Source organism: Limanda limanda, chromosome 15, assembly GCF_963576545.1.
Source record: "Limanda limanda chromosome 15, fLimLim1.1, whole genome shotgun sequence".
Taxonomy (NCBI): domain Eukaryota; kingdom Metazoa; phylum Chordata; class Actinopteri; order Pleuronectiformes; family Pleuronectidae; genus Limanda; species Limanda limanda.
The window spans coordinates 9195402-9216435 of record NC_083650.1 but is presented as its reverse complement, the minus strand read 5'-3'; the positions used below and the strand labels follow the sequence as shown (position 1 = coordinate 9216435).

Below are 21034 nucleotides of genomic sequence, written 5' to 3'. Positions count from 1 at the left end.
CTGGGTTTGAACTTGCCGGCTGGCCGAGACCTCTGTCTGCAGGTTAAATGGCGTCTCTGACTTGCCTGTAGGTGTGAATATAAGTGTGAGTAGTTGTTACATGTCCACCCTGTGGCAACACATCCAACCCTCCTCTCGCTCAATGTCACCTGTGATTGGCTCCAGCCTCCCCGCAGCCCTCGAAGGAAAAGGGATATAGTGCCTGAATGATTGAAGGTTGAAATTTAAAGCGTATGTTTGTCTTCCAGGACCGCGCCCCTTACCCTCCCAACAGGCGGACAGCGACCACGACGCTGACTGTGGACGTCCTGGACGGAGACGACCTGGGCCCCATGTTCCTCCCCTGCGTTCTGGTGAACAATACCCGCGACTGCAACCCCATCACCTACCACGTTGCTATCCCAGAATTCACTGAACCGGTAGGTAGACGTGCAAGACACAAGGTCATTCTAACGGAATTCATTCTGTGATGCATAATAGTATGCAGATGTTTTTCTTGAGGGCGCATGAGCATTGTTTATGTACTTTTCAGATTTGTGATTTATTTGTGCTGCATTTCTGTTAGAAAACTAAACAATGTCACAGCATTTAAATCCCCTAATTGTCTGCCCACACCTTGTTTTTGCCTCCACATCTGGATGCAAAGTAAACTTTGCTGCTTTGTCGCAGCTTGTCTGTTGCAGTTGCCTTTTCTGGTCCATTTGACTGGAAATTAGAGCTGGAGGCTGAGTTGACCTGGGATATTGACGAAACAGAGAGAAAGAGAGAGAAATACGCAGATTACATTGATTTATTCATAGTTTGTCTTTCCTCAGAAAAGTATAGCAGGCACCCTGTGTATCTCTGTGCATTAAAGGATTGGGATTAGGATACATTGAAGTGAACTGTGCTGAATTATTGATTTTGACTTGTCTAGAGTCAAGTAAACGATCTCACCTCAATGTCCATTTAGCAGCTGTTCCAGACTGCACCCTCATGACTTCTCATTCAAGGTATTAAAAGATACAATGTTGATGTTCTTCCTTTTGGCAACAGCGATTTCGGTTGCTTGTTTTTCGGTGCTTTCTGCCCTATAGCCGCAGTCCCCGACAGCTGTCTCGGCCATACGAGACTATTGGATTAAACTGCGTTGAATTGGATTGGGCCGGAGTCGTCTGGATTGAATTTGATTGGATTTAGTGACTGGGATGGATTGGTGTCGGCAAAGTGTCCTCTGAGCGGTAACGGTTTCTGAATCTCTGCATATCCAATGCAGAGTTTACACGTTTTCATCTGAGGTGGTAAACGTATAATACTTATTGTAATGTCATGTAAACTAATCAGTTATTGTGATGAGGGAAATTGGTCTACAAATGCAGTAAAAATGAACTTTTTTTCCAGTGTAGTTATTTATTTTAGGCTGCCAAACCAACTTATAGTTTGATTACTGCCGCCAACTCAAGCATGATAAAATTATGGGGAACACACGACTGAGAATAGTGCTTCGAGAGTAGTATTGCAAAATGACTGCATCAAGTGTACTGGAGTGTTTCAAATATGGAAGCCGAACTGAATTGAGCGTTATTGCACACAAATAAGAAGCCGGCTGCAGAAACACAATGGAAGCTGTATGGATTGAATTAGAAAGTCAAATGTTACCAGAGAAAAACTAAAACTGTACATTGACTGTGCAGGAGCATGCATTCAGGCGTTTGTCTGAGGGAGAGTCGCGGCTGATTGTCCAGATTCTCTGCTCACAGTTTGCCGGTGTGATTCATAATTTATGATAAAAGGTTTGCAGACTCATAAGTATGCAGGGCCACAGCTACACAAATCAAAGCTGGTTCATCGGAGTGAGAAAATATTGGGCTTTCTCCCTCTTCTTTTTCCTTCATGTTACAGTGATATTTCCTTCAGTGTATCTATATGACTCCAGAACGTCTCTTTATTATATTACGTTGTATTTCTGAAACAGCTCCAGTGTTTAAAACTGAGTCAGCCTGTAGTTACCTTTACCTCCTATTCTTTTCCTTTTAAAGATTTTTTAAAATATTTTTTTTATAGAAGTGGTCTACATTAGCTTTGTAATTTCCAATCAGCTTTTGCTGGCCTGTAATTTGTTTCCATTCTGCTGTTCAACCATTCTTCTACCATATCTGTCCACGGGGAGATTTGCCATCTCATAATTGATGAGTGCATTGTAATTAATCACAATGGCAAGACAGGCATTATTAAGTTGATCTGTATTTATTTTTTACCCTGTGGGGATATAATGTGGGCTCTGGAGTCCCCTGGATAATGACTGCTGGAGGAGGATATTATAGCTAATCATCATTGTGCAGAGCCAGGGGGATTTGATTTAGCGCACCTCCAGACATTGTAAAAGCGAGAGGGCTGGTTGGGGAGGGCTGTAAGGATTACTCCAGAGCGGAGGGATATAAATATACCCCCTCAGGGAGGGATTCTTCCTGCCAGGGAGCTGTTAGCCATGTGTCTGTCTTAACCAAGGAAGTTTAGCACATGCCTCTTACTCACAGATACAGTATTAGCCATATGGAGGCATTTTGCATGCGGAGAGGTGTTCTTAAATGTGATGTGCTAGACATATTAGCCATATGTCAATGCAAAAGTGTAGCAGCAGAGCCGGGTAATTAGTGCTGATGATGTCGGAGTATGCAGGACCAGGAGAAGTAGCCTAGAGCAACACAAACACATAATCCCTGATGTGCAGCTCCATTAGCCGTGTTTAGAAGCATGTTGATGAGAAATCGATCCAGTGCTGGCATATTAATACCCTTATAATTGGCCAGTGAGCGGTGGATTATAACTGTGAAGGCACTGGTCTACATCACATACTATGTATTTATTGTTTTACAAGTCCCTCAAGTCCCAATTTTCAGCCTTTTTTTGAAAATATAGCACAATGACTCTGGGAAATGTCCATTCAGACTTTTACCGGAAATTGCCTTTGACATATGGACAACATAACAGGAGATTCTGCGATCAGACACTTTCACAAAGGAGATTGAACATGGGGTAATAATTCCACTGCAGGGATCACGTTTTCCAAAAAATTCCAAGTGGTTCCAATTTCTTCCGGTCTTGGTGACCACAGGCACAACAGCTTTCCCAGAATGGGACGGCACAATGTGGAGCAGAGATGGAGGCAGGGGGACGTTATTAGGAGAAATACAGTATCAGCAGGTGAAGCTGTGCCAATGACTTTGAGAACTCCCAATCACAGAAGCTCCTCTCAAGCCCCTTTAAAAGCAGAAAATAGTTTAATGGGCCAAGAGCAGAGGCCGGGGCAGCTTCTCTAGGGAATTGTCTTTTTATTTGGAGGAGCAGAGTAAAAAGCACATATAGTATTTTCCCGGGGCAGATCATATCCTTTTTTAAAAGGATAAATTAGAAATAGTTAATTTAGTTGATAATCTGGGTCAATCCCTGCTACAGTCAACAAGTAAAAAACATTTGCATCTGCTTGTTGATGGAATCCCCCCCCACCTGTTGCAGAGCAAACTCAACCCCCTGAACGTGACCCCGTCGATCCGAGCTGTGGACATGGACCGAAACATACAGCCTCCGTCAGACAGACCTGGCATTCATTACTTCATCCTGGTTGGTAGGTTCATCACGTATCTCCCCACTGATTTTACACATTCAATGCTCCTTGATTCAGTTTGTATGCAGTGATTGGACTTTTTGAGTTCTTGATTGTATCCTAAAATGCAGCGGATCCACATGTGTGACTGTTGTGATTCCTTATTGCAGGGCATCCCAACACATATCCAGACTACTTCTACCTGAACAGAAGCACTGCAGAGCTGCGCGTTCTTCAGCCAATCAGCAGGGACGTCTATCAACGCTTCACACTCATCATCAAGGTAAACAGTGAAACTCAGTTTGACTTACTAAACAGAATCAGTACCAGGAAACTCGGTGAAAGGAATGATCCCTGTAAGTTGTGGTGCGGATTCCGGAGTTTTTATCACTTTCTTAAACATTGCGAGAGATCTTAGGGAATAATTCATTAATCATGATTAAAAATCAGGCATGATTAGGGAACTGAGTGAACGTATCTTTAAGTGTTTGAAATTTTGGATTGTTCGGCCTCGGTGGAGATATGGGCTCTACTCAGTGTCATTCTAGTTATATGTCATAGATTTACTGTGTGACGTTATTGAACCAAACCAACAAATATAGATTATTGTAAAGAATTACAACAAACCAAAATGGCATTAATCTGTTAGTGTTAAACGCACAGATGAGCGGAGTCCTGCAAGGCTGGTGAAACAAAACAAATCTTAGATAGAGATCTTAGAGACAGAGACTGATTGTCAGAGTTCAACCCAATGTGGAATATTGATCGTTCTTCTGCCTCCACATTTGCAAACAGAGACGTCTAATCAAAAATCTCCCTCCTTTAAATGTTTAATACACTTGTGCAGCATTCAAGTTCAACTCATATCTGGAAAAACGTAAGCGTGCGCTCCACCCAGATAACCTCGGTCCTGGAGACCATTAACCTTATCTGTGGCTGCTCTGGAGATGGGGGGTGAAAAGATATTGTGATTTATGGACTTAGCAGCAGGATGGGCTGCTGCTCTCTCATGAATCCTAATTTAGAGTCAGGTTTTGCCTCCGCACTGCTGCTGGTGGAGAGCAACAGTGCAGACAAACTTTCCATCCACCCGTAACTAAATTGCAGACATCTCTGAGCACTGTGTAACCTGATGTTTACCAGGATGGCCGGGGAGCAGAGAGACTGGAGGGATTGATCATACTAGAGGCATTTTGCATGTCTCAGAGAGGATTGTGAAAAGCTAGAGGACAGTTCAAAGGTGGAGGGGGGGGGGGGGGGGGGGGGGCAGGAAAAGACCAAGATAGATATAGCGATGTGTATGGAGGACGGTAGGGAGCCTTATCTACCTCAGTTATACAGAGGAGGAGAACCATTTGCTCCAGGACTCAGAGGAGGAGGAAAGTGAGAATTAGACTTTGGTATTTGGAGCTCTCTGATGCAGCACAGTATGTGGTCTACATATCTAATGCTTTAGGAGATGTAAAGCTAATGGTGGAAGGAGCTGCGGCATTTCCAACATATTTGTATTTAAGAAAACACATTTGTTACCTTTCAAGAGTCATCACCGATCCTGATGGTTTCCAGCAAGATGACAAGGATGAAATGAAGACAAGTGAGCCAAGGCAGGTGGAGATGGAGAGAAATTATCTGGTTAACTGGAGAAAAAAAAGAAAGCATAGAGATGCAGTATGACACTTTAAGGATGATGGAGCCACTGCAGGAGAATCAAGACTGAGCGATAAACAGTGACTTCTGGTAGCAGTGAATTTTCCTGCAGGCTTGTGTGTCGTAGCAACGGAGCACAGGTCATTTAGCGCTGCCTCCCAGAAATAAGGGCACCGCTAAATAGCTAATTCACGGGGGAACCTTGTTATCCTACACCTGCTCTTTTTTCATGTGCACACAAACGCACGCACACACACACACAAACACACACACACACTTAGACTTACACTTTGTCTGTCAATGACAACACTTTTCCCCCCCTGGTGTTAGACTGAACAGATTGCATCTGAGGGTCAGCGCAGTGTGGTTGTTCTTTACTATCGCACAGATAACAGGAAAAAGGTGGATGATGTTTGGGACAGATAGTTCGGGTGTAACATTGTGAGGGCATTGGCAATAAAGAAAAGCCGGTGTGAACCTCAGCTGTAGGGAACCACAGCTGGATGCTGCCACAGTGTGTAGCAGGGCTCTGCAGTCGTGTTGTGCACACAAGACAATAAACAAGATGGCACGTTTCTTGTTGCCTGCATTTAAATATGTAACAGTAGAACCATTTCCTTTTATTACAATCGCCGTTCTGCAACACAAGCCCAGCAAAGTCAAGCAAATGTGCGGAATTTGTTCCAGGTCATGGTCAAAACTGATGTGGCCTCACTCCCCCTCTCCATCTGTATTTTCAAAGCCACGATGTCTCTGAAGCCTCCATGTGTGGGAGGCAGTGGTGACATATGTGCTTAGGAGGGGAAATATCGCAGTGACAGTCTGACCAGGCTGCAGCCATCTGGCTTGGTTTCGCTGTGCAGGGGTAGAAGGACTCAGCTTGGGTTCAAGTGCAGCCTCTTTAGGTTTTAGCAAATATTGAACCACTGAGACAACAACAAATATTTTGATCCGAGGTTGTGCACCGGGTTTCCCAAGCAACCCTGTCACCCACCAACTGTGCTGGAATATTTAAATTCTGGTGACTGTGCAATACAGTTGAGTTGGTGTTTAAACTTTGTGTCACACAAATAGAAGGAGATTTTTGGAGTCAATATTTCTTTCGTATTGGGAGAGCTCTGGGGATTCATGTGCAATCTGTGTTGTAACATTTACTATGTCTGTTTCCACTTCATGTCCTAGGTTGTTGTGATATTTGATAGATTAACAAAGTCTCTTGAGTTCATGTATAGTAGGAATGGCTGATTTTCTTCAGGGAATATTGCAGGTTTTCTCAAGGCTTACTCGATTCAGCCACTTTTATTTCCTATTTATCCTCCATGGTTGTATTTAGCAGACGTGCGAGTTGACACTTAAATAAGTTTTGTTCCATGGCTTGGTGCCGCATGTCTATTTTTCTGGGAAGGATATTTTCATGCTGAAGAAATGAAGAGGTGTCAAGAGGGATTCCATCATATATAACAGTGCTGTGGTTATTCTGGAGCTTTTAGGGTAAAATAGAGACACTGTACAGCCACACAGTGAAACCAGATGAGTTTGCACAATAAGCAGTGGAAAACTGAAATCTAGGACTAGTTAAGTGGTGACTTTTGGCTTTGAATTAGCTTGTTATATCTCCATTGAATCTCCTCCAATCACCAACTGTTCCACACCTTAGAAATGAAGGTATTTGCTTTAAGTTTCGAGATAATTACTGAAGCATAAACCTGAATTTATTTGAACAGCCATTGACCTGTTGATCCCCCAGTGGACCCTGATTTAATTTAGTCAATAGCTTTTTTTGTGTGTGATTGAAATAACATTCAGAGATATGACACCTTCATGTCCCTGTAATTTCATAGGAGTAGGAAGTGGTCTGTAATTTATATAGAACGTTTCTAGTCAGACCACCCCATTCATCCATTCACACATTCATATGGTGAATTTATGTGCAGAACTTTCTTTGTCTCATATCGATCACTCACTGCCAGCACAGCTTGCAAGGATAATTTGGGCTTCAGTATATTCAGCACAGAGAACGGAGAAATTGGGGATCAAATCACCGAACTTATGGTCAGGGGTTCACCTGTCTCTACCTCCTTAGTCAAAGCCTTCTTTTTCCACCATAACTCTGAGTTTACTACATCATTCTACTACTTATTACTACTGCTTAGTACATTTACTGGCCTTTAGTCCTATGCAGTAAATATAGACAGAGACTGACTCTGACTTTTTCTCCTGTGCCCTTTTTTCCAGGCTGAACAGGACAACGGTCACCCCCTCCCAGCCTACGCTGACCTCATTATCGAAATCCTGGACGAGAACAACCAGGCGCCATACTTCCAGTTTGCCACCTATGAGGGCTACGTGAGTGAGTCCTCCCCTGTGGGTACGACTATCTCCGCCAGTGCCAACCTCACCACCCCGCTGGGACTCATCGCTCTGGATAATGACATTGAGGAGGTAGAGAGAGAGAGAGAAAGAGAGAGAGAGAGAGTGAGAGAGAGAGACTTTATCACCCTGTGCTCACTGTTGCCTCCACTTTACACCTGTCTGCCCATGCATTTGTGCATACAACTACAAAAGCTTCTAGTGCATTGATTACATATTATTATTATTATTATTATTATATTATTAAGCGCGTGTTTGTTCTGTATTCACAGAGAGTAACACATTAATGAGTCTTTTACCGCTGTATTTCTTTCCCCTTGTAGCTGGCTCCTGGTGAAACGCCTGTAGGTAAAGGGGTTGTTTTCGGTTGCTGTGACACACACACATACACACACACACACACACATGCACACACACACGCACACACACACACACACACACACACGCACAAACGCACACGCATATGCACACGCACACACAGACACACACATACACACTGTACTATAGGGATGTCAAGATCTTAATCTTACATTTGAGGTTATTTTTTCCAGTTTTTTAATTATATATATCTGCTGATAACATGTTTAATCCAATATTTATATTTCCCTGCATAATACAGCTGCACTGTGCACACTTAATAGCTTCTACTAGGTCTACGTCTATATCAGTAAAATATATAATTTCAGAATTTGATGGCTTAATAGCTCTGCATTAATGCTGCATCGTTAACTGGTTTCTTAGACAATTTGTTCAGTGTTTTTGGAGAGAGAAGAGTCAGAGTGTGGAGTTACTGCAGGAGGGTTCAAACTGGATTTAGATGAATTCTGTTCAACAAAAAGCTATGGATTAAAATTAATTTCTTTTCTTTTTTTTGTCCAGTGTACTTTAAAGTTTCCCACAGTGGCACACTGTCAATATGGGTATCGCTCATTGAAACTAATGTTTCAATTAATCTTCCACTAAGACGCTGGTTGCAGTGTTTTGTACTTTTTGAAATGGTTTTGACAGCTGCCCTCCCTGGAGCTCAATAAATTACAATCAACAAACAATCAGAAGTGGATAGGTTCATATACTGATCCATTTCAAAAAGCTTCGGCTCCCTCGCTGCATCAAGACTCTGACCGTCCCTACTGTTAACGTTTGCATCGCATTGTGAAAAGTACAAACCAAACTAAGAGCACTCATCACATCTTGAGAGATCTGCAACATAGAATTATCAACTTTGAAAATATATTTTGGAGAAAGCAAAATTATTTGTAACCTTTACCATTGTTGTCACGATCGGATAAATTATATGTTTTCTCTCGTTTCAATATTTCATAAACAGTGAATTAGCAGGTCTCCGGTAATGACGGGTGTCTACATAGACTAATTTAACTGATGTACTGACTTTTATTTCCTGATGGGAGTGTGTGTATGTTTATGTGTGTGTGTGTGTGTGTGTTTATGTGTGTGTGTTTTGCCGTGCTGCGTCTCTATTTGCAGATGAATATTTTTTGCTGTGGTTTTCTTCAGTCGCATGAGACAAAAAAATATGCAATTATTCTCTTTGACCACAAATTTTACTCTGAAAAGCTTTTTTTTGTTTTATGAATAGATTATTGTGGTAGAGGGTGTATTACATATTTATTTGACACAATTAACAAACTGTCTGATTATTTCTGTGCGTGTTTGTGTGTGTTCGCCCACCAGCTGTGTATAGAAGCTCTAAACTCCAAACCTGCACAACTGCACTGAGGGAGTTGTGGCTGAAATGGGTGAAAACACACACACACACACACACACACACACACACACACACACACACACACACACACACACACACACACACACACACACAGACACCAACACACACTCTGCCAAAGCAAATGACCACTTCTTTTAGTTCATCTCTCAAAATATCCCTTTACTCAGTCTTCGGAGAAGATTAACAAATCAAAGAGGAGTGCAAACAGAGATAACAAAATCAATAAGGCACCCAGTCATGATGTTTACTGAAACCCTCCTAAGAGGACTCGTTGATGGACGTGAATCGAAGCCAGCTCGTGGCGATGGACTACAATGTACTCTGGGTTTATTTGCTAACAGAGTCTGACCGCAGCAGTGATGATACATCTTTGGCCGATGGCTCTTTTTAAAAGATGCTATCAAACTTGTTTAGCGTCTGGATACCCAGAACCCAAGCCATCAAAGGCCTGCTTGTTGGATTTAACAACATGTTAACGTGCTCACTAAACAAGAACAAATGCAAAAACTGGTCTGTGTTGTTTTGGCAGAGAACGTTTCCTTCATTTCTTCATTTCATTAGTAAGATAACCCTGTTGCACACATTGGTTTCTACGTCCGTCTCCAGCTCCCTCTCCACTGGTTTCTGAACGCAGAGGCGAGTCATTAGACTTTCTCAACTCTTTGACAGATCAAAATGCACTGTTTGATCGGTTTTCTCAGCCCCACAGCTGTGGCCTTGGAAGGGAATGATGAAACACTCCTGTCGTCATGGTAACCCGTTTCATTTTTGTCTGTGTTTCTGTTGGAAGACAAAAGACCCCATGCTGAAGATTACCCTGAACGACTACACTACGATCTTTGGCCTGACCCCAACCGGGCTAATCCGTTACCTGAAGCTCCTCAAACCTGTGGATCGGGAGACACAGATGGTCTACACTTTCACGGTAGGCCTCAGACCCACTGTAGCTATTCGCAAGACAGCCGTGGAACCCTGTGACCCACATCTCCCACTTGGTGTATATTATTAGAACTCAGGTAAAGATCCACACCAAGACGCAATTGTTGATACAAAGCTGACCTGACACTTATAGAACAATATGACCTTTACCAGTGGTCAGAGAACAGTATGTCCACTTGGATTCGCAAATGTACATCCAGAGGTGAACCAGGTTATGTTATGTTCGTGCAAGATTTATGTCTAATCAGATTGGTCTGATTGGTACCATCAGATATTATAAGAGTCTATATGTCTGACAATAACCTTATTATTAGCAGCTTTTAGTGTCCCCTGTAAAATTGCATGCTGTTATAATTTACTGTTGTATTGTACATCTCTATTTGTCTCTGTTTTTTTAATTTGCATCATGTTTCTTTATTAATACATCTGTTAAAGAGGTTATGGTTTGTTGGTTGGTTGGTTGGTTGGTTGTTTCAGCAACAACAAGTTGTTAATAATCATTAAAGCGATCCTAAAAACAATCAATGATTAAACATTTAACCTTAGAACAGCAATTTGAGGAGGACCACGGTTAATAGAAATAGAAGTTATGATGATAATTCAGATATTACTACTACAGAATCACTGCTAATAAAAATAGTCGTAGGAGTAGCTGTTGGATGCTGGGGGCAGATCTGGATTCCTGCAGCTCTGGAGTCACAGGTACCTGCAGAATGAGGACACACACAGAGAGAGAGAAATGGAGTAAAGAGTGGCACACACAGCGGGAGAGAGAAAACACAAAGTGCATGCAGTCTGTGATATAAATACATGAGAAAGAGACAGAAGTGCTCAGTGCATTGCGGGAGTACCCCCAGCCGTCTGCATGGCCAATAGCAACACAGCAGGAAACAATAGGGACGTCCCCATCACCCGAGCCAGTCCTAAAGCTGCCTTCAAGGTCCATCGGGAGTCTGGAGGGGTAACTCAAAATCTTTAAGTTGATGTTTAATTAATCTTTTCTTTGACTGGGCATGGGTTGCCTTCTGCGTTTTCTGTTTGGCTCGACAAACAGCCTGGCTCAACAAAATAACTTCTGTCCTCATAACTTGGTCAGAGCCGAAATACAGCGGCTCCTTCCATCGATCCTTGGGATTACAGAGCATCCGCAAATCAACAGTGAGCTCTGTGGGGATGGCTCCCTGGAGATTGCAGGGAGGATTCTGTTTGCCGTAGCCTGTGATATATAATTGCCGGGGTTTGGTCGGGCTGGTAGAGGAGCTTTGGACACGGGCATCAACAATCTATGGAGATTTGATGAGTTCCCTGCGTGTGTGCAGTTTTGACCCTTTTCATGCTGTGAATGCAAAGTTTAGAGTAGGTTTCTGTGTGGATTTGGTTCTGAGGAGCTCAAACGCTGCATGGACTTATGTCTTCTTTATAAGTGCTAAGAAAGCTTTCAACCTCACAATCCACTCTGAATACACCTTATAGTGAAATCTGATAGTAGGCCTGCACTTTGCAGTGGTAACTGTTCAATACGGAGCATTTTCTGATTCCCTCTGCTCTTTAAAGTGGATGCTGCATTTACTGTCAAATAGAAAAGAGAGATTGTCCCCACATCAATAATGCTTATGACCTGGTGGATGTTTTAATGGCTGTTGTGATATTTGTTTGCCAGAGACCTTTTGTACCTTAAATGCTTTAAATATACTTCATGAGTCGCATGTATTCATAAACACCAACACCTTCTCCACACACACAGTTAGTAAAGTTTGCAGAAGCCTTTTTAGACATGTTGGTATGTTTCTACTTTTGTTTGTTTGATAACGCATAAACTACCGTTCACATTACCACGTTTTTGATGGAAGGATGTGATATGTGTCTGGAAAGAACCCTTTGCATTTCATTGCATATCAAGATCAGGAGGCAGATGCAGGATTTGGCCCAAAGAGAGAGTCTGATCCAATTCAGATAAATATCAGCCTTCAAATATTATTGTGTTAATGTTGTTTTGTTTCCTGCTGTTAGTGTGTGAGAGAGGGATGCAACGTTGTGGCATTGTTTACACATGGTGTGTGTGTGTGCCTGTGTGCGTGCTGACAATCTAAAACACGGACTATGTCAGGACCAGTAAACCTCATGGGGACCAAGCCTGGTCCTAATGAGACATCATCTCTGAGGATCGGGTTTTAGTCAGGGGTGAGATCTGAATTATGTGCATGAATTTGTCATGGTTAGAGATAAGGTTTGAAGGATAGCCGCACAAATATGAGTGCACAGAAATGTTCCAGTTCTTTGTGTTGGTACTGTAGTGATGACTCAGTTAAAGCAAACTTCCTTGGCTACCAAAAATTGCCTGGTATCTCTCCTCGTGAGGACGGCTGCATAGAAACACTGTTTGATGGGAGAGCAGCCACGGTGGGTGCTGTCGTAAATGTGATCACGCGTCTCTGTGAATGTTTATCTGCTACTCGACGCACCCTCCTCCTGATGTAGTATAAACAGCCATTTCCATTTCAGCTCCAAGAGCAAATTTCGGGGTGGAAAGCCATTTTCACACCACAGTAACAATGAGTTGTGCCACAGGAGTTGTTGAGATCTCCTCTCGTGTCCACTTCATTTGTTGTTGTGCTCAGTCCATTTTCTTCCTCCCTTTGCCAAGCGCTAGAGATCAGAGCTGCCAGCGACAAATAAACATGCAGTTTGCTCAATTGTCCTTTAGGCTATCTCTCTCTATCTCTCCCTCTATCTCTCTCTATCTCTCTTTCTCTTCTCTCTTTTTCCCTCTCACTCCACCCTCTCATCTATTTAAGGGCTTTTCAAGCCTTAAGGGGATGAGAGATAAACAAAATACAAGGGGCTGAATAAGAGTCAATTTATTGTGTTGGTGGAAGAAACATGTTGACATTCGGCACATTCTCTGATCAAAGAAAACCGATTCTGAAGCTCGAACACAAACTTGATTCCTCTGTGGTTCCTCTGCAGAAAATGGACTACAATATGCATTTCTCTTTTTACAGATGGTGGCATCAGATGGCGTCCAGCAGAGTATCCAAGTAACTGTCAACATCCTGGTCCTTGATGCCAATGACAACACGCCCACGTTCCCTGAGGTCTCCTACAGCGTTGAGGTCTTTACAGACATGCAGCAGGGGGAGACGGTGCTACAGGTAAATCAATCCAATGATGGCTCTATCGCCGTCCTCCTTCTCTTCCTTATCTCCCGCGTCACGCCTTCGTCTTCGACCCCATCACAGGGAGTCTCTCGCACGGTCTTTCATGTTCAAAGCAGATAACCATAACAATCCAGATCGTTGTGTTGACAGGCAGACCCCGGGAACACTTCCCTTCGTCTCATCTCGGCTCCGGACATACAAATCACTGAGAGTGTTTTTATCTCAGTGCACAGGCTTAAGAAACCTTTTACCCAGTAGATCAGCCGCTATTATGGCTTCGGAGAACTCATTGTGCAGCAATAATGATGAACATTTATCAATCTTTCCCCTGCATAAAAAGGATTGGGTTGTTGAGTAAAAATAGTTTATATGTTTTTTTTAATGGATTGGGAACATTATTCATTCTGATTTCATAAGTGTACTGGCTTTAAAGGTCATGATTTCCCTTTTTTATTTTCTCTCATACGAACACGTGTGCACATAATGTGAGCCGGAGCGGTGCTGAAATGCAGGGCATGTGAGAGGACATGCACAGGCACATCTTAACATGCACACGCTGTCTCTAACATGTAAATCAATAACCCAATCCCAGTATATCCATTAGTGTTGGGGCGGTCCGTCATTTCATTGTCTCTCACTTGATAGTCTGAGCATGATCTTTTCACCGTTCAGTTGATCTGTCCTCTCAGCACAGCCTCTCCAAAGAATGTCATACACTAAAAAGGTCAAGTTTAATCTGACTTAAAAAAAAACACAGCCATTTCACCCTCCATGAAATGAGGCCAAGGGTCAGGGAATGTACTGAATGACCGCTTAACCGTTTTTTATAAGCCGTTTATGAGAGCCGTGGGCTCTGAGGATGCTGCAGCTGCTTATTTTTATGCTACAGCTTTTGCTTCAACGTCAGGAGCATGAAAAGGGAGGTCCGGGTAGCTCGGATTAAAGATTCAAGGCCTTGAAGATATGAAGCCAACTACACCATTAGGGCTCATAATTACAAGCAGTGGGATGTCTTGAATCACAAGCTGTAAAGAAATGGAGGATGCGTAGTTAGCTTTTTTTTTTGTTGCATTTTTAGTACAAGATCTAGTAGTTTGATTTTTAGCATTATTATTATGCTTTTTTTCTCAGTCTTACTTCCCCCAAACAACTTTTTCCGTCAGCCGTCTTTCCCCAGCTTTGACATCCATCTCGAATGAAAAGTAGCAGGCACTTGATTTGCATTCAATCCAAACTATATGGTCATCAAAACTGCAATCACCAGAGTGGAGAAATTGCAACCAACAAGTAAAGTGACTCAGGTTGCAGTGGAGTATGCACTCTGTACTTTCAGCTCTATAACAACTGTTCCCACATATGAAACATATGAAAGGTCATATGTCTACTAGATAATAATAGGGAGCAACAAGGTTGGCATAAAAATATCTGCTGCTTGCCTGGTTCAGTCATTCATGCAGACGTCTCCCTGTAAGACTGGAAATTACAGATCTATATATTTATATTTTGAGTCTAATGCATCTCTGGTTCTTTCTCTCCCTCTGTTCTCCCAGTTAACAGCGGCAGATGCTGATGAGGGACTGAACGGCCTGGTGACCTATGAGATACTGGCTGGAGCACAGGGAGATTTCATCATTAGTAATCGCACTGGACGTATCACTGTGGCGCCTGGTGTCACTTTAACCGTGGGTCGATCGTACGCACTGACGGTCAAAGCCTCTGACAATGCGCCAGAGATCCAGAGAAGGTAAAGTAGCCACCTGCGCTAACTCTTTTCTCATGTGTGATTCCCTTTGGAGATTTTTGCATTGGTGGAATGAAGGGTGTATTATATTCAAGTGAATAATGTGACGTGCTGAAGAGTCAATTTGTCTCTCAGACGTTTCAGAGATTACTCACACACAGTTTCATTTTGTGTGTCTCCTCGGGGTGTGCGCGGTGCCGGAGCACCCAGCTTGAATTGTTTTATGAGCCTTGTTTAATTCAGTATTTGCTCGTAATAATTCACAAGTTCGCTTTGAAATGACACAGAAAGCCCTCTTTGTGCTAGATAATGGAGAAATGCAATTTGTGACAAGCTGTTGAAAGTCAGAAAAACAGATGGTCTTGTTCCATCCACCCATTAAAATCCTGTCATGAGATGTGTCATTAATTTTAGCCTCTTTATCTTGTGATTAAAAGGCAAATGATTCATTGTGTATCTCAGATCTAAGGTCAGCGTATGGGACATTAGAGTTGGATGTGGAAACAGCAAATCAAACACTGGCACGGACACTTTTATGACCCGATCTTATAACAAGCTACAGCCAGCAACAAATTGGCATAATTACACAATGAACTACACAAAATGATTTTGTTTACTGCACATGTCATGATGAGAGATCTAGCTCTTTGTAGCAGTTCAACAAAAGACTGTCAAATGATTTATGAATAAATAAGTCAGTTCCGTTTCCATGTGTTCTTCTGTGAATAAGCAAGCTGATCAGATAAATGAGATGCTTGGCTGTGGCCTAACACTTCACAATGTGACCTGTTTTTTTCTGCGATAACTCCACACACAAAGCCTTGGTATGGAAGCATACATCATTAACATGCCTCTCTATGCTGTGGGCAAGGTTCCCCACTCAACAGGTTGTCAAGGACAGACTGGTGCTGTCAGTGGGCTGATGAGTTCCTTTCTTTCTGCCAGGAGCTCCATAACTACGGTGTACATCGAGGTTCTGCCACCCAACAACCAGAGCCCCCCGCGCTTCCCCCTCTTCACCTACAGCCTCGAAGTGAGCGAGGCCATGCGGATCGGAGCTATTCTGCTCAACCTGCAGGTGAGTCACCAACACACACACACACACACGGACGGACACACACACACACACACACACGGACACACACACGGACACACACACACACACAAACGGACACACACACACACACACACACACACACACACACACACACACACGGACACACACACACACACACACACACATATGTAAGCAGCAAGATGTGGAATGTTTCCTTTTATGCTACAGTTTCTAGCTTGAGGAAACTTGACATATAAGGCTCGTGTTCAGGTTCATAATTTTGATTTGAGTCTTTACTTAAACAGGTTTTCATGTTCTAACGTTGAGAAAACACATAATTTACCTCAGACTGCCCATTGCTGCAGCTCCTCTTTTCAGCCTCTGTCTGAAACACTTGGTTTTACCTCCTATCTCTTTAAGGCCCCCCTACTGATAAAGCCCAGTTCACTCTGATTGGCCAGCACTCTGTTGTGATTAGTCAACCACTTCCATCCCTGGTGGGAAATGTCGGCAATGGCTCTCACTTCACCAAGCTTAGTTCAGGTGCATTATGCAAATTCAGATTTCCCGGAAGTATCATTCCGACTGACTGACTGGGCAGAACAGGAGCTTCAGTACATTAACAACCTTTATCCCACATTTAATTATTTAGCATATACCCTGCTAACAGTCCAGTCCTCTGTGTATCTATCCCATCTTGAAGCCTTTGTGTTTAAAGGCAATATATGACCTTCAAGCTTCCTGTTTTTTTTTCCCTTTCCCCCAGGCCACAGACAGAGAAAACGACCCCATCACATACCGCATTGTGAGCGGGGATTCCCAGAAGGTCTTCAACCTCTCTGAAACGTAAGTTCAGATACCGTTCAAGGTATTTCCACTCAGGCTTGTTTAAGATGAGAGGTTAGCAAATGGAGATACAGTGGGGTCCAAAAGTCTGACACCGCTTTTCCATTCACTGGAAACTCGACTTTTCAACCTGACTGTGTATTGATGTTTTAAAATAAAGAAAACATTTTGTCAAGATTGCATTTCTGTTTGTTTGGTGTGACTGAGTTTTTGCTATTTGTTGTGTGTCCCATATTTCACCACATGCAGGCTGAATTTAATGAGTGGGTATGGATATGGATATGGATGGATGCATGTAACATAACAAGCCCAAGGCAACTTTCTATAGAGAGACTAGTCAAATGCTGACATCAGAGACTTTATTGAGTAACAACAACAACAAGCTCTTGTGTATGACAGCTGCTTTATCAGAAACTTTGCTGGAGTTTGTGATCTGAGATACACAAAGAAAAGGACAACTCTGATATCAAAAATGTTTGAAAGCCTTTTATGATCTGCGCTGTGCAAACACTCTGCATGGACTCATTACGTGTTGACACCTAGTCTTTCCTTTAAGATGATGACCACAGAAGTGTCTCTTCAGATAAGCAGCCAGGGTCTGACTGCCATCATTAGCTTCCCCTCTGATGATAGAGTCCACCTGAGCAAGTGATGATGATGGGGAGGCAGGAATGAGTGAGGATGTGCAGCGGTGATGATAGTGAGACGTGGTGGTGCTGACTCTGCCAATTATTGTGTTTGGATGATTTATTAGCCAATATACTGCGTGACGTGGTTTATGAACGCTGGTGCTGGCTGTTGGTGCCATCAAGAATCCCAATGAACCAAACCTTCATTTGAATTATAACACCCAACTGCTTCTACTACACAGACACACACTCCAAAAAGCCGCTAGATCACAGTCAAAGACAAGCTGTACCTTGTCTATTTCGGACCTTCATGCTTTTCAGTTTCGTCCAGGGACCTTGGCTCGGAGAAATATTTAGCAATAAAATAGGGGATAAAAATTGATAAAAAAGTTTATAATCAAAAAAACATAAATGTTCTGTTGTAGTTTAATGTGGCAAAGAGAAACAGTCAGAGACATGAATTTTGTCCACGCCAGGGCAATTAGGTCAGAGCTACCAGAGGCTGGCAAGCAGAGCTGACGTGAAAGTCAGACGAAGAACTCTGTGGAAAATAATCACACAGAATAAAATTTTATTCTATGGCTGCGGTTTGGTTCTCTCCTCTTTTCTCTCCAGCTCTGTTCCCGTCTCAGCCTCTTTTTTTTTTGCTTTCTGAGAGAAGCCAGGGTATAAAAATACCAATTATTTCTGGAGAGCAAGAGACACAAAAATATGTTACCTTACCTCTCATAATCAACATCAGCATTTCAAAAACCCACCTTCGCTCAGCTGCTCCTCTGGAACAAAGAAGAGGCATAAAATATTAAAGTGGTCAGTGTTTTTGTTTTTTTCGTTTCTCTTTTACTTTCCCTTAAATAAGCAAGCAAATATGGAGAGAGCAGACAAGAGGCTTGAAATGCAGGACCCTGCCAGACACGTTTCTCACTAATTGAATAAAGCTTCTTTTGTCTGCTTGTCCTCAGGCCCCCCCCCCCCCCCCGGCTGCGCAGCGACCGGCCGCGTTGCAGGACTCCATCCCTGCCTTTTGTTTACTCCTGTTCTGCTCCTCGCTGTTAAAATAGTTTGTTTAATGGAGGGATATTTACTTTATGGTTTCATAGAGCCACTGCTGTGAGCAGGAATATGGTGACACACGATTAGGATAATTTGAGGGACTGCTATTGTTGGCGTTGCCACAGTAATCTCTCTAACCAGATTGGCCAGAAATCGTGGCGGAAACAGATACACAGTCTCATTCACGTCATTGTTTCTGTGGCAGAAATATTACAATCACATTACAACCCCTCAGCAACTCGGCAATTTAATCACTTCAAGCAGGTGCTGATGAAGCACATTATGAATGAAAGAGTGATTAGCTGCTTGCTTTGATGAGTTTGCAATATACAGAGCCCCACATCACACTCTCATTTTTCAACCCAACTCCTTTGTGATCAAGCGAGGAGACTTCTTTTTTACTTTTTGCATTGCTGCATGTTCACGTTGAGGCTACATATGGGGCTTGTCCAATCCAGCTATTATGAACAATGAGCTCTCTAGTATATAACTCCATGTAAATGGGGCAGGGTCCCCTGAGGGAGGGAGACATGCCTTGGATTCTCTCAACATTATGGCAGGACGCTCCATTGAATCAGTGGCTGTGAGTCTGTCAGGCACCAGGTGCTGTACAGAGAGGACACACTGATGACTGACTCACCAGCAGGAGCAGCATCACAGTTAAAGACATCAATAACAAGTACCAAGTATTTCAGTTCAGGTGGGACTGATGATGAGTTATTATGATTATTATTAAATTCTTACTCTAAATGTTATGATAACTGTCAGTTTGGGATTAAATAAAGTTTGTTTAAGCTAAATAGATCCAGTATTTAATGAATTATTATTACTAGAAATGCTCCTTCCAATGGGCAACAAGATAAACTGGAAGTAGCTTCTCTCAGATATATTGGTATTGTCGTATCTTATATTTGATAGTTTTGAAGTAAGAAATGTCAGTTTGAAAATGTTTTTTCTTTGAAAATATACAAACTCCATAGTGTCTCCATTAAATTGTCCACAGAAGAGACATGACAACTTTCAGCATGTGTGGCTGGCATCAATTATTATATTGTCTTAAACCTAATGTTATGAATAATAGGCAGTACAACCCTTTCACATACAGATAAATATTTTCAAATACTAACACCAGTTCAGCTTCAAATCAAATCGGCTACATCATCTTTAAAGCTTGTTTTATGCAGCTACAGAAACCTAAACTAGAGGCTATGCCAACTCGTGGCTCTGTGTCACAGTATGTGGCCGATGGATCTGCTTCAAAGGTAAAAAATGAAACAAGAGAAGGAACAGTTTTTTCCTAAGAAACCAACTGATCTGTTGGCCCTAAATAAATAAATTGGTTCCAAGAAGTAATAAGCAAAATATGCCATAATTTAAATTTTGATTTACCTCAATTGAATCAATTAAGTTGATCTGAAGTGAGAGTTACTCTGTTTAAGGTATTTTGTTAAGTCTAAAATCTTCAAATCTGTGACTAAATTCCTCTTTACGTAATGTGTTGTGTCACTGAGTGCAATCTACCATTTAGAGACACAATCTGCTAATGAAAGATCATGGATGGATGATCTCCAACCTGCTCCACTGTCACTACTGTGATACAGCATCAAGTCTGTCTGGCAGGGCGATATCAGCTCTCCACGGGGAGGTGGTGTGTGGTGCTGCTGAGTGTGCCTCAGCATGCAGCGAGGAGCGAACTATCCAGGCCAGCAAAGTGGAAATAATTATTCCAATCTTCTCAATCAGCATCAAGATCATCACCATTAACACTGTAATTACAGCAATTATCACTGTACATCTTCATTATCATACTCGCATCGCAGCCTATCTACCTTTAGCTTCATCGAGCACAGAGGGGGATATCTTTCTGCATGCGCATAAATAAACATGAGCGCAGCAGGCGGTGACGGATGGCGTGCTGCATCTTCATGGTGTTTGCATTTGCCCTCTCGAACAACCAATCATCAGGTGCGTTGCATTCAAAGCAATGCGTTCACCGTAACTCGGGGCAAGTGTTAACCGAGGTTTGCTTAATTTGAGTTTAATACGGGACGCCGCTGTTTGACTGTGGAATGCTGGAGAGGCAGGAAGAAAGTGGCGGTCAGATTGTGCCCGCATTGTTTGGCCTCAGGAGCTTTAAATTAGAAATGTGAAGGAGCAGGGGGACAGCAGGGAAATGTGACGGGCATTAATCTCGCAGTGCGCTCAAATGCATTTGTCTTTCCTCCCGTTTTCGCAGTTCTGGCAGAGCCCCTCCTGAGTGCGGC

The 21034-nt window shown here is 42.6% G+C and overlaps 1 protein-coding gene across 1 annotated transcript in view; it reads left to right on the top strand.

The window, feature by feature from the left end:
• LOC133020718 (protocadherin-15-like) overlaps positions 1–21034 on the top strand; it is a 137472-nt gene that overhangs the window by 39371 nt on the left and 77067 nt on the right. Inside the window, exons 8-16 of the mRNA XM_061087409.1 lie at positions 249–419; positions 3496–3604; positions 3754–3866; positions 7466–7672; positions 10138–10272; positions 13289–13438; positions 14995–15188; positions 16131–16263; positions 17009–17088. Coding sequence (XP_060943392.1) covers positions 249–419; positions 3496–3604; positions 3754–3866; positions 7466–7672; positions 10138–10272; positions 13289–13438; positions 14995–15188; positions 16131–16263; positions 17009–17088 — 1292 coding nt within the window. The remainder of the gene's footprint in view (positions 1–248; positions 420–3495; positions 3605–3753; positions 3867–7465; positions 7673–10137; positions 10273–13288; positions 13439–14994; positions 15189–16130; positions 16264–17008; positions 17089–21034) is intronic.